General features: G+C 51.2%; 2 protein-coding genes across 9 annotated transcripts in view; one reads left to right on the top strand and one right to left on the bottom strand.

Moving 5' to 3' along the window:
- Positions 1 to 12166, bottom strand: part of LOC135241881 (NT-3 growth factor receptor-like) — a 362434-nt gene that overhangs the window by 146024 nt on the left and 204244 nt on the right. For 3 of the 4 annotated variants that reach the window (XM_064312636.1, XM_064312637.1, XM_064312638.1), the window contains one exon: positions 10670 to 10741. In XM_064312636.1, coding sequence (XP_064168706.1) covers positions 10670 to 10741 — 72 coding nt within the window. Of the gene's footprint in view, positions 1 to 1583; positions 1760 to 10669; positions 10742 to 12166 lie in introns of those variants that run through there. The other variant, XM_064312639.1, reaches the window with a different exon arrangement.
- Positions 2731 to 6743, top strand: LOC135241879 (uncharacterized). Of its 5 annotated transcripts, none has more exons than XM_064312633.1 (10): positions 2731 to 3490; positions 3851 to 4944; positions 5021 to 5139; positions 5273 to 5376; positions 5445 to 5616; positions 5694 to 5811; positions 5888 to 5973; positions 6053 to 6141; positions 6228 to 6347; positions 6594 to 6743. In XM_064312633.1, exons 1-10 carry the CDS (start codon positions 2731 to 2733, stop codon positions 6719 to 6721), a joined length of 2790 nt encoding a protein of 929 aa, XP_064168703.1. In that variant the 3' UTR covers positions 6722 to 6743. The 5 variants fall into 5 exon arrangements, with proteins under 5 accessions (XP_064168703.1, XP_064168702.1, XP_064168704.1 ...); XM_064312632.1 differs by having other exon boundaries at positions 2731 to 3580; XM_064312634.1 differs by having other exon boundaries at positions 2731 to 3985; positions 4526 to 4944.

Genomic DNA, 12166 nt, shown 5'->3' with positions numbered 1-12166 from the left:
TAGGGAACGCAAGGGATCATTTAGCCAATCAGGGGCGAGGATGATTAGGTGGCCAGATATAGAGGCAGGTTGATAAGAATTTGACCGGGACACTGGGGTTAACAACCCTGCTCTTTTCAAAAATGTTTTTGGGCCTATAACTGGGTCATCTCCTCTCGTCTGAAGGACGGAACCTTCCCCAGCAGAGTGACCCCATCAGTGTGTGTGTGTGTGTGTGTATGTAAGTATGTGGATGTGTGTATTGGGTGTGTGTGCGCACGTATGTGTGGGCATGTGCGTATGTGAGCATGCATGTCAGTGTGCACACACACACACACCTCATCTCCTGTTACACGAGGTGATATGTGGGAGGAGAGCATCACACACCTGCAGGGAGAGATGGAAGCGAATCTTCTATCAATCCCACAATCCTTTCCGAGAAGAGCTCGGCAGGAGGACAATGTTGCAGCGGCTCAAGCCACAGAACCACCAAACCACTGTAACCTAACAGGCTTCTCCCACACAGCCACACCACTACCACCAGCACTGTCCCAACACCCACTCAGAACAGTACACAGGCACACACTGCACCACACACACACCCGCACTCAGAACAGCACACAGACACACAACAGCAATGCCCACACACTGACTCACAGCACACACACACACAAAAATCAGAACATACACAGGACACACGACACACACACACCCACACTCAGTACACAGGCACACACTGCACCACACACACACACCCACACTCAGAACAGTACACAGGCACACCACTACCACCAGCACTGTCCCAACACCCACACTCAGAACAGTACACAGGCACACACTGCACCACACACACACCCACACTCAGAACAGTACACAGGCACACACTGCACCACACACACACCCACACTCAGAACAGTACACAGGCACACACTGCACCACACACACACCCACACTCAGTACACAGGCACACACTGCACCACACACACACACCCACACTCAGAACAGTACACAGCCACACCACTACCACCAGCACTGTCCCAACACCCACACTCAGAACAGTACACAGGCACACACTGCACCACACACACACCCGCACTCAGAACAGCACACAGACACACAATCAGCAAGCCTCACACACTTGTTCTTTACAGCACACACACACGCAGTATATAATATACAGTACATACACTTAGTACAGCACAGAAAGGCACACACTAAGAATCACGGGAGCGTACCTATGTTCCCAGGTACATAAGACCTTAGGAACATAGGACCCTGGGAGAGCACATAGGTAGAGCTGGGGAACATGGGGAATACAGGAATGACCCCAAGACCACACATGCACATACATCTGTAACACTGAAGAAAAGCATGAACAGCACTTGCTTAAGGATAAACTTTAGACTTCTGTTATCATTCCATAATATGCTGAACAGTACATGCAGTTTCTAAAAAATGACACAGGGCCAAACTAAGAAAATAGTTTGTTAAAGGTGAACAATTAAGCTACAATCAATTAAATGGCTCCTTTCTTCAAGCAACAGGAACAAAAGCAAGAGGAAGGGGGTTTGCAGTAACCCCAAAATAGTATCAAATGCATTTACCAATTGCATTCAGAATTTCCTGAAATGGATTTTGAAAATCTTCAGTCTGAAAGTGAAAATTATCACATAAACTACTAAACCAGGGCTGCCCAGTCCTGTAGGTTTTCAGCAAAGCACATCTCACTCAACAGCTAGAGATCGTTGAGCTGCTAATTAGTAGAATCAGGTGTGCCAAATTAGGGTTGATGTGAAAATCTACAGGATGGTAGATCTCCAGGTAAAGTGTTGGGCAGCCCTGTTTTAAACTTTGTATAACCCTGGCAAGTATAAATTAAACAGTTACCATCAACTGAATGCAAGCGATCCATAATTTGCAACAATCAGACCTATGCCAGTATTTTAAACACTTCAAGCTCCAATTTTTAAATTGAGTCAACCAAATCCTGGCAAATTAAATCAGTAGGGTGCTAATGGCTGAAAATGTGGACACATGGTCATGACACTGAACCATTTTCATAAAATGAAGACTGCAAAGACAAACCAAACAGCAATAAACTAAACCTCCATTTTGTTCAAATAAATTTAAGGAAGAAATAAAATAAAAAATAAAAAAACACTTTCAACAAACTTAATTGATCATGTGATTGGCTGTAACAAAAACACGGGTTCAAGGTGCATCCCTGGATTTTAAGAACCCCCTGAATTAATATAAAACCTAAGCCAAGGATCTTATACTCTGGTCCTGGAGGGCTGCAGTGTCTGCAGGTTTTTGCAATATCCTTTAAATCAGTAGCCAATTTAAACCTTGGAATGAATGTATGTGGACTAATTAGCCACCCAATCACTTTAATTAAGCTCACAAGCACGAAGCACACAAAAAACCAGCTGAAAACAGTGCTCCATATGAATTAAATTTAAGATCCTTGTCCTAAACTATGAGAGGCTGTCCAACTGCTTAATCAGAAACTGAAAAAAATAATTGTGACTCAGTGGTAGAAAAAAAACATTTTCATTCACAGAGACAACACATTCACAGAGCTGCATAAATCAGGAGTGCTTGAGTAATGTTTCCGGGCTAGAGATGGATCAGAGAAACGAGGAAAGAGGAGGGGTTAATAGCAATCAATACGTTCAGCTGAGTACAAAATGAGCAGTGCAGTGCAGGCTGGCTATTGTTGGGTTTGCTAACAACAGAATCCGATTCAAGATGGCAAAAAGATGGTCATTTGTTGGGTTTGCGATGTTTGTCTGGTTTGGCTATTTTTGTGACGCTGTGGAAGATGCAGCTACCCCCACTTCAGTGGATCGTCCATCTGTTGAGATTCCAGTGATTAATGACACCGCTATGGGGCTACAGTCTGACAGCCCAGTAATACCTGCCATTGTTACGGGTCCGCCACCCTATTTTAATCCTGCATTCCCTCCTGCTCAAGGTGATTTTTTCATTGAGAGGCCTCCAACAACTCTGGCTCCTGTGGGCCAGCCTTCCTACCAGAGGCCAGCAGCTACCATGGTACCTGTGGGTCAGCCTCCCTACCAGAGGCCAGCAGCTACTATGGTTCCAGTGGGGCAGCCATCCTTTGAGACCCTAGTGCCACCTCGTATTCCTGTGGGTCAGCCTCCCTACCAGAGGCCAGCAGCCACTATGTTACCTGTGGGCCAGCCATTCTACCAGAGGCCAGCAGCTACTATGGTTCCAGTGGGGCAGCCATCCTTTGAGACCCTAGTGCCACCTCGTATTCCTGTGGGTCGGCCTCCCTACCAGAGGCCAGCAGCCACTATGTTACCTGTGGGCCAGCCATTCTACCAGAGGCCAGCAGCCACTATGTTACCTGTGGGCCAGCCATTCTACCAGAGGCCAGCAGCTACTATGGTTCCAGTGGGGCAGCCATCCTTTGAGACCCTAGTGCCACCTCGTATTCCTGTGGGTCGGCCTCCCTACCAGAGGCCAGCAGCCACTATGTTACCTGTGGGCCAGCCATTCTACCAGAGGCCAGCAGCTACTATGGTTCCAGTGGGGCAGCCATCCTTTGAGACCCTAGTGCCACCTCGTATTCCTGTGGGTCAGCCTCCCTACCAGAGGCCGGCGGCTACTCTGCCACCAGTGGGTCAGCCTCCCTACCAGAGGCCGGCGGCTACTCTAGCACCAGTGGGTCAGCCTCCCTACCAGAGGCCGGCGGCTACTCTAGCACCAGTGGGTCAGCCTCCCTACCAGAGGCCGGCGGCTACTCTGCCACCAGTGGGTCAGCCTCCCTACCAGAGGCCGGCGGCTACTCTGCCACCAGTGGGTCAGCCTCCCTACCAGAGGCCGGCGGCTACTCTGCCACCAGTGGGTCAGCCTCCCTACCAGAGGCCAGCAGCCACTATGTTACCTGTGGGCCAGCCATTCTACCAGAGGCCAGCAGCTACTATGGTTCCAGTGGGGCAGCCATCCTTTGAGACCCTAGTGCCACCTCGTATTCCTGTGGGTCAGCCTCCCTACCAGAGGCCAGCAGCCACTATGTTACCTGTGGGCCAGCCTCCCTACCAGAGGCCGGCGGCTACTCTGCCACCAGTGGGCCAGCCTCCCTACCAGAGGCCGGCGGCTACTCTGCCACCAGTGGGCCAGCCTCCCTACCAGAGGCCGGCGGCTACTCTGCCACCAGTGGGTCAGCCTCCCTACCAGAGGCCGGCGGCTACTCTAGCACCAGTGGGTCAGCCTCCCTACCAGAGGCCGGCGGCTACTCTGCCACCAGTGGGTCAGCCTCCCTACCAGAGGCCGGCGGCTACTCTGCCACCAGTGGGTCAGCCTCCCTACCAGAGGCCGGCGGCTACTCTGCCACCAGTGGGTCAGCCTCCCTACCAGAGGCCGGCGGCTACTCTGCCACCAGTGGGTCAGCCTCCCTACCAGAGGCCGGCGGCTACTCTGCCACCAGTGGGTCAGCCTCCCTACCAGAGGCCGGCGGCTACTCTGCCACCAGTGGGTCAGCCTCCCTACCAGAGGCCGGCGGCTACTCTAGCACCAGTGGGTCAGCCAGCATTTGAGAGACCAGTACTGCCAGCTTTCACACCTGTGGGCCGCCCTTCCATTGAGAGGCCAGTACCTCCTGTTCCTGCGGGCCAGCCTCCCTACCAGAGGCCGGCGGCTACTCTGGCACCAGTGGGTCAGCCATCCTATCAGAGGCCGGTGGCTACCTTGGCTCCTGTGGGCAAGCCTTCCTTGGATCCAGTGCTTCCAGTCCTGCCTGTGCCAGATATTGTGAGGGCCATCTGTGGGGAGAGCTTGCTACAAGTGGAAGTGAATGCTATTCTGCTTGGTATTGGCCAGCTAGTCCATCCATCTGAGATCACCCTGGGAGGCTGTGGACCTGTTGAGCAGGACAGGTCTGACTGGAAGCTGCACTTTGTGACTGAGCTGCATGGTTGTGGCAGCACACAGATGGTATGTCTGATTTGGCATAATGTAATTGGACAGTGGATGTACAACTAACCTTTAATCTGACATCGACCTCTTTCAGATGACTGAAGACTCTCTAATCTACACCTTTTCCTTGAATTACCAACCCAAAGCACTTGTTGGCACTCCTATCGTAAGGTCCAGTGAAGCAGTAGTTCTCATCCAGTGCCATTACCCAAGGTTTGTGTCCTACGTCCTACTAGAGGCTTCGAACGTACATTTTGATTTCTCGTGTGCATTTGTGCCTTGCTTTGACCCTAAACATTGCACATTAAATCGATATACTTCAAATTTCTCTCCCCACCACCCACAGACTGCACAACGTGAGCAGCAATGCCCTGCACCCAACCTGGATCCCCTACCAATCGACCATGTCTGCTGAAGAACTCCTTGTCTTTACCCTGAGGCTCATGGAAGGTACGTTGCAGTCTTTACGTAAGTTTCTTTCGATAGTCGTGTATTGACGACGCTCTACCCATCAACAGATGACTGGCAACAGGAGAGGGCCTCTCGCACATTTTTCTTGGGAGATACACTGAAAATTGAGGCCTCTGTAGTCCAGGCCAACCATGTGCCCCTCCGTGTCTTCATTGAGAGGTGTGTCGCTTACTTGGATCCCAGCTTGGCTCCCAGCTATGCTTTCGTTAAAGAAGATGGGTGAGTAGTCCGTGCAATAGTCAGACTGAAATGTTTCCTGTGATGAGCATACTTGTCTTGATATGGCATCTCTCTAGGTGCCTAATGGATTCCCAGCTACCAGGCTCCCACTCGATGTTCCTGCCCAGGCTACAGGATGACAAGCTCCGCATGGAAGTGGATGCTTTCAGATTTGCCCAGGAGGACCGAAGCTCCGTGAGTACAACGCCATTCATGGTTTCAGACTTGCTCATTTCACGATTTGCTGGTACTAAAACTTTGCACCCTACAGATTTACTTTTATTGTCACCTGAAAGCCACTGCAGCTTCAGATCCTTATGGGGGCAAGGCTTGCTCATTCTCTCCAGAAGCTGGCCGGTTAGTAAATTGGATATTTTGAAGTATCTACGGTCCATCACGAAATAACCGTCCCCTTTTCATTTATTTATTTCCCCAGGTGGCTCAGCCTCTCTGGAATGGATGTGTGTAGTTGCTGTGAAGCTAGCTCTTGTGTGGCTAGGAAGGGGAGAAGTCTGGACGAGTCAGGTTGGACCTCATTGCAGGTTTATCTTTGGTAGAATATCAGTTCTGCCAGCTGGTGGCACGGTGTGACTTGTGCTTCTCGTCTGCAGCTGCCCAGTGGGAAGGTGACGCCCTCCTTGGTCCTGTTACTATCCAGCAGGCTGCTGCCACTGACCTGGTGTCAGAGTCTAGGAGCAGTCTCTTGAAGGCAGAGGATCACAAAGCTACAGGTAAGCGGTCCTGTATTGTTACACCAACAATGATTAGTCTGTTTCAGACTTTCAGCCTTGTGAAACTTGTGAACAGGTTACCCTACAGGGTTGGAGTCCTGATCTATGTGGTCACTTCTGGCACTACGATCTTTACTTCACTCTAGTGTGTTTTTCTGCACCTTGAACTGATGCACTTGTTGTACGTCGCTCTGGATAAGAGCGTCTGCTAAATGCCTGTAATGTGATTTGAACTGTTCCTCCTAGGTGCGTCACCTGTGGCTATAGTCGTGGCTGGAGTGACTGTTACAGTGGGAATCCTCTGTATGATCGTGCTGGCAACTGTACTGCGTTGGAGACGGCGCAAGTCTCTCTTGTATGAGGAGTCTGGTTAATCATTAAAAAAATGTGAAAGTGCTTTCTGACTCTGCCTGTTTAATTGTTTGGTTTAGTTTTTGTGTTTTGCTGGTCCAAAACCATGGTTGCCTGAGAAATGGGAAATTTTGTGGTTCTGCACTACCTGCATGGCGGGGGGGGGGCAACATAGCTCAGGAGGTAAGAGCAGTTGGAGGGTTGCTGGTTCGATCCCCGCCCTGGGCGTGTCGAAGTGTCCCTGAGCAAGACACCTAACCTCGAACTGCTCTGGTGAATGAGGCATCAATTGTAAAGCGCTTTGGATAAAAGCGCTATATAAATGCAGTCCATTTACCTGCAGTCTTTAATCTTTGCTACTTGATTCCTTATACCATTTTTGTTTTCAAAACGTGTGCATGCACACTGCGGCAAGACTCTTGTCAATTTGAATTTGCTTGCCTTCAATTATGACTGAGTTTCAGCTTTTACTTGACCGTAGGGGGTGGGCTGGGCTTTCTCCATTCAAACTTGTGAGGTTAGAAGGCTGACATCACACCTAGTTAGGTGTTCTGTAATTCAATTTGGTATGTAACATTTACTTTGTCACGAGCTACTTGCTGTTTCTAATATAATGGTAGCTGTGCTCATGTTTTACTGCAGTGAGGGCACTGGCTTTGCCATAAGCCAGTTAAACCCTTCCCCTAATTAAATACTAAAGCTTATCAAGTTTTGGGTGGTCAAACTGCAAATGGCTTGTCTTTCATTAAGATGTGCATTTTCTTTTTATTATTTTTGAAGTCTTTCACGTCCTGAAATCAAATTATAAGGTCAGGGGAAAAAATCCAGTCTGACTGCTCCAGGCTCCGAAATGAGCCACTCTAAATTTCACCATCCCTGAATCTTGACAACCAACCAGGACGGCCCTCAGCAAGGAGGCTGATCTGGACCGCTATGCCTGTCAATCATCTACGGAACGCGGGTGCGGCTAACCTCAGAGCTCGTCCGGGAATTCGACGGGACAAAATCCGGGTCGCAGCACCAGCCAAAGCGATGGGGAAGTGCGTTACCAAACGCAGCCGCTGGGACCTTGGAGCAGCCGGGGCGGTGCTCTCGTGCCTGAGCTAAATCCGTTTTCCTTGGGCTCCCCAGGTCTTAAAATGCACCGGCAGCAACTCTTTCCCACAGCTGCCGTCAGCCTTAATAAATCACGTCAGCCAACACCTATGGATGCACATGTATGCATGTTGTCCTCACAGACCGCACCCTCGAACACCCTAAAGTGTATATGCTTTACAGGTAACCAGCAAAAATCAGTCTCAAATTTAACATGAGCATGTGAAGAGTAATGTGAGGTAAGATAGTAATATAGCAACTCATCAGCCCTAGGCTTCTTCTAGGCTGTGGGATTCTGAGGGTGGAACCAGAATCCCAGGGACCCAGTCTGGTATGGAACCACTCAGCCCACGGGTCCAGGGGCAGGTAGGAGTGCTAAGGCCAGCGCGCCTCACAGGAAACCACACGATCAGAACAAAGAACTTGAGTGGCGTTTTTACGTACCACAACACACTTGCCCTCTGCTCACCTATTAAACTCCCATCAAAACAATTGGTTGATACATTAATTTCCATCCAGGAAAATTAGAAAATGGACCCGGAGAACTGCGGCCGAATGGTCTCCGTTTCACCATTTGGATTCCCACAGCAATGCATTTTAAAGTAGGCCTATCTGTCTTAGATGCGCCTCATGTAGACAGTGATGGTGAAAAGCAATCTTTGCTGAATTGCAAGGTGATTATTAAGTAATAAGTCCCCTCGAAACAATATTCCAGGCAAATCGCTCGGAGAAGTGCCAATAAGAAACCACTACGGGGAACAATTTCCTGCGAACCGCTGTGGGCGTGTGTGTGCGGGAGTGTGTGTGTGCGTGTGTGTGTGTGGGAGTGTGTGTGTGTGTGTGAGTGTGCGCGCGCATGTGTCTGTGGGCGTGTGTGTGTGTGTGTGTGTGTGTGTGCGTGTGTGTGCGCGCGTGTGTGGGAGTGTGTGTGGGCGTGTGTGTTTGCATGTGTGTGCACGCGTGGGAGTGTGTGTGGGTGTGTGTACGCAGTTTGTGTGTGAGAGCCTGCATGTATGCAGTATGTGTGCAGGGGGTTGGTGTATAAATGTATTTTTGTGGACATCACTGGGTTGGAAACTGAAGCCTGAAGTTAATGAAAGCTCAAAAACGCAGTGTACAGACAGGACGTGATTTCTGGCAGGTGTTAATGAATACGTAAAAAGCCGCTGTTCCACAGGGGGTGGGAGCAGTCGCCCTGGCAGGACAGCCTAAACGGCATCGGCGCTTGAGAGAATCTGGCCGAAGTCCGAAGGAGGGCCCCCCCCCTCGCCGGGGTCACAGCGAAAGCGACCTTTCGCTACACAGCGACGTCGCGACGGCTCAGAGCTTTAAAGAGAGCGGCTTTCAGCCGTCCCCGTCGCGTGAGTGACCTCCCCCCCCCCCATGTGGCGGCCGTCCCGCCGGACCCATCCAGCATCTTCTCGAGACGGCCCTGCCCCCCACCCCCCACCGATCCCAAACACCAGCCATATTGTGACCTCACGCGCCGAACCCGGCCCCCGCTCGCAAACATCAAAAGCAGGGCGCGGAGCGGCGGCTCAGAGCAAAAGGGCCGGGTATCGATCTCCCTCCCTTTCATCCGAAACGGCTCGGGGCGCGTTCCCGCAGGCGCGCGGAGAGCGGCGGGGCGGGTAAACGAGGGGGGAGAGCCGCCGTCCCGGCGACGCGCTGAAGATTGCGGGGGGGGGGACACGCAGGATCAGAGACAAACAAAGAGGGCCGCCGCTAATGCGATTCCGCTCTAAATTAATTAAAAGGAACCCAATTAGGCTTAGCGGCGGGAGTCAGGAGGGACGCGGACTGCTAATGCGCAGCGATATCGAAGCCTCTCCTCCTCCGACCGTGAACGCGTTGTTGGGCAACAACCGCGGCGTCGGCAGCCTGACTTGTTTGGCCGCTTTGTGGTTTGGACGATCCGGGATGTGAAGAGGAAGAGGAAATTTTCAGTGAGAACTGAAATAATTAAGTACTGCATGACCTTTCTCTTACCTGAGAAGCTCACACGCTCCGACATTAAGAGGCTCTTCAGAATATTAATTTGAATGTTTGTTGTTTATGGTAACCTCTTTATCCTGCATTTACATGCGCACACACGCACACGCACACACACACACACACACACACACACACACACATTCAACACCATTAAGACCCAATTTGACAGCCAGTCCACTTAGTGTTTTTAATGACTCCACATTGTGCATGTCCAGCTGTTCTCTCTGAGCCTCATGCGAGGGACGGGTCCTGTAATGAGCCCAATAATAACGACACCCATCCCACTTCAGCTTTTCCCCGCTCGCCACAAATAGCAGTGCCATTACCCGGGCCTGGGAGAGCAATGCAGGCGCACGGGCAGCGTTTACGGCAGACAGCCGGTGAAGTGGGGGGCCGCACAGGTGAGACTGCGGCTGAGGTTACGTGCTCTCAGGTACCAGCCTACAAAGGATTTTCATTCAGTGCAATTGCACTCTCTCTTTCTCTCTCCCTCTCTCTCTCTTTCTCTCTCTCTCCCCCCTCCCTCCCTTCCTCCCTCCCTCTCCTCTCTCTCTCCTCAAATAAAGTTTTCACGGTCAGGGCAGAGATTACCGTATTTTCAACATGCAGATTACTCCCACACGAAACAGCAGGAGCTTGGTTCAGATAAGACACCCCAGTAGCAGGTCGCTATTACCCACCATGCCGTGCGGCAGCGCACAGTTTCTAGGCTGGAGGAAAGCTGTGGGGGGGGTTCAAACACTTGAGCCCTCTACCCAGCATTCAAACTGTGACAGAAAAATGTAGGGAGACCACATGTTCGCCTAACAGCCAATCAGAAAGAGCTGTCCTGTGTCTCTCGCAGTGTGCAGGAGGGAGGGCGGGCGTGTGCAGAGACTCACATGTAGCGCAGGTGTGGGTTCTGGGAGAAAGCTCTCGCCTGGATCACCCGCAGGTTGGAGTTCATGATTGTTCTGAAAAACAGAAACACACACGCTGATGTACACACTCCCAGATGTAACACACACACACAGTCACGTACACATACGCAGGTATAGCACACACACTCATATACACATACCCAGGTATAACACACACTCATATACACACCCCCAGGTATAGCACACACACTCATACACACATACGCAGGTATAGCACACACACTCATACACACATACGCAGTTGAAGCACACACACACTGGTAAACGCACTCTGGTATAACTGGTATATCACACCCGCACTGGTCACACGCTCTGAGCTGGGCTGTGGCCCCCTGTTCCTTTAAAGCAGAGGGAAGGAGAGGGAACGTGAGAGTAGGGGAGGGGAAGGAGGGGTAATTTATCCTTACTCCCCCGGTGGCCTTTATGTACTCTAATGAGGCTCCACGCTCCGGCCCAGAGCACACGGCTCGGCACGGAGCAGCACCGTCAGGGTAGAGGCGGCGTCCCAGCCTCGCCCCACACCTCACAGACAGGGGGAGCGGCTCCACACTGCCACGCCGGCACTAACAACCCGCTACCAGCAGAGGCACGACTAGCATCATCAATCTGAGCCAATGTAGCGCAGGCTTTTACAGAGATCGGGTTCTGAGCCAATGTAGCGCAGGCTTTTACAGAGACGGGGTTCTGAGCCAATGTAGCGCAGGCTTTTACAGAGACGGGGTTCTGAGCCAATGTAGCGCAGGCTTTTACAGAGATCGGGTTCTGAGCCAATGTAGCGCAGGCTTTTACAGAGATCGGGTTCTGAGCCAATGTAGCGCAGGCTTTTACAGAGATCGGGTTCTGAGCCAATGTAGCGCAGGCTTTTACAGAGATCGGGTTCTGAGCCAATGTAGCGCAGGCTTTTACAGAGATGGGTCCTGAGCCAATGTAGCCAGGCTTTTACAGAGACGGGGTTCTGAGCCAATGTAGCGCAGGCTTTTACAGAGATGGGTTCTGAGCCAATGTAGCGCAGGCTTTTACAGAGACGGGGTTCTGAGCCACATGTGAGCCAGGCTTTTACAGAGATCGGGTTCTGAGCCAATGGTAGCGCAGGCTTTTCAGAGATCAGGTCCTGAGCCATGTGGAGGCTTTTACAGAGAAGGGGTCTGAGCCAAATAGGCAGGCTTTTACAGAGATGGTTCGAGCAATGTTTAGCGCAGCTTTTACAGAGATCGGGCTGAGCCAATCAGTCAGGTTTCACAGAGATCGGTTTGAGCCAATGTAAGCAGGCTGTTACAGAGATGGGTTCTACCAATGCAGGCAGGCTTTGCAGAGATCGGGTCTGAAGCCAATGTGCGCAGGCTTTAAAGAATCGTTCTGAGCATGTAGGCAGGTTTACGGGATCGGTTGAGCATGTACAGGTTTTACAGAGATGGGTTTACCAATGTAGACAGCTTTCACAGAGAGGTCTGAGCATGT

This window comes from Anguilla rostrata, chromosome 16 (genome assembly GCF_018555375.3).
Source record: "Anguilla rostrata isolate EN2019 chromosome 16, ASM1855537v3, whole genome shotgun sequence".
Lineage (NCBI taxonomy): Eukaryota > Metazoa > Chordata > Actinopteri > Anguilliformes > Anguillidae > Anguilla > Anguilla rostrata.
The sequence above is the reverse complement of the archived record's forward strand: the minus strand, read 5'-3'. Positions and strand labels throughout refer to the sequence as shown.

Bases quoted from the DNA above. Each gene is read 5' to 3' on its own strand.
- LOC135241879 (XM_064312630.1), top strand. From the start codon at position 2,731: ATGGCAAAAAGATGGTCATTTGTTGGGTTTGCGATGTTTGTCTGGTTT. The intron at 5,812-5,887 runs GTGAGTACAACG...TGCACCCTACAG, and splicing joins CCCAGGAGGACCGAAGCTCC to ATTTACTTTTATTGTCACCT. The intron at 5,974-6,052 runs GTTAGTAAATTG...TTATTTCCCCAG, and splicing joins TTCTCTCCAGAAGCTGGCCG to GTGGCTCAGCCTCTCTGGAA.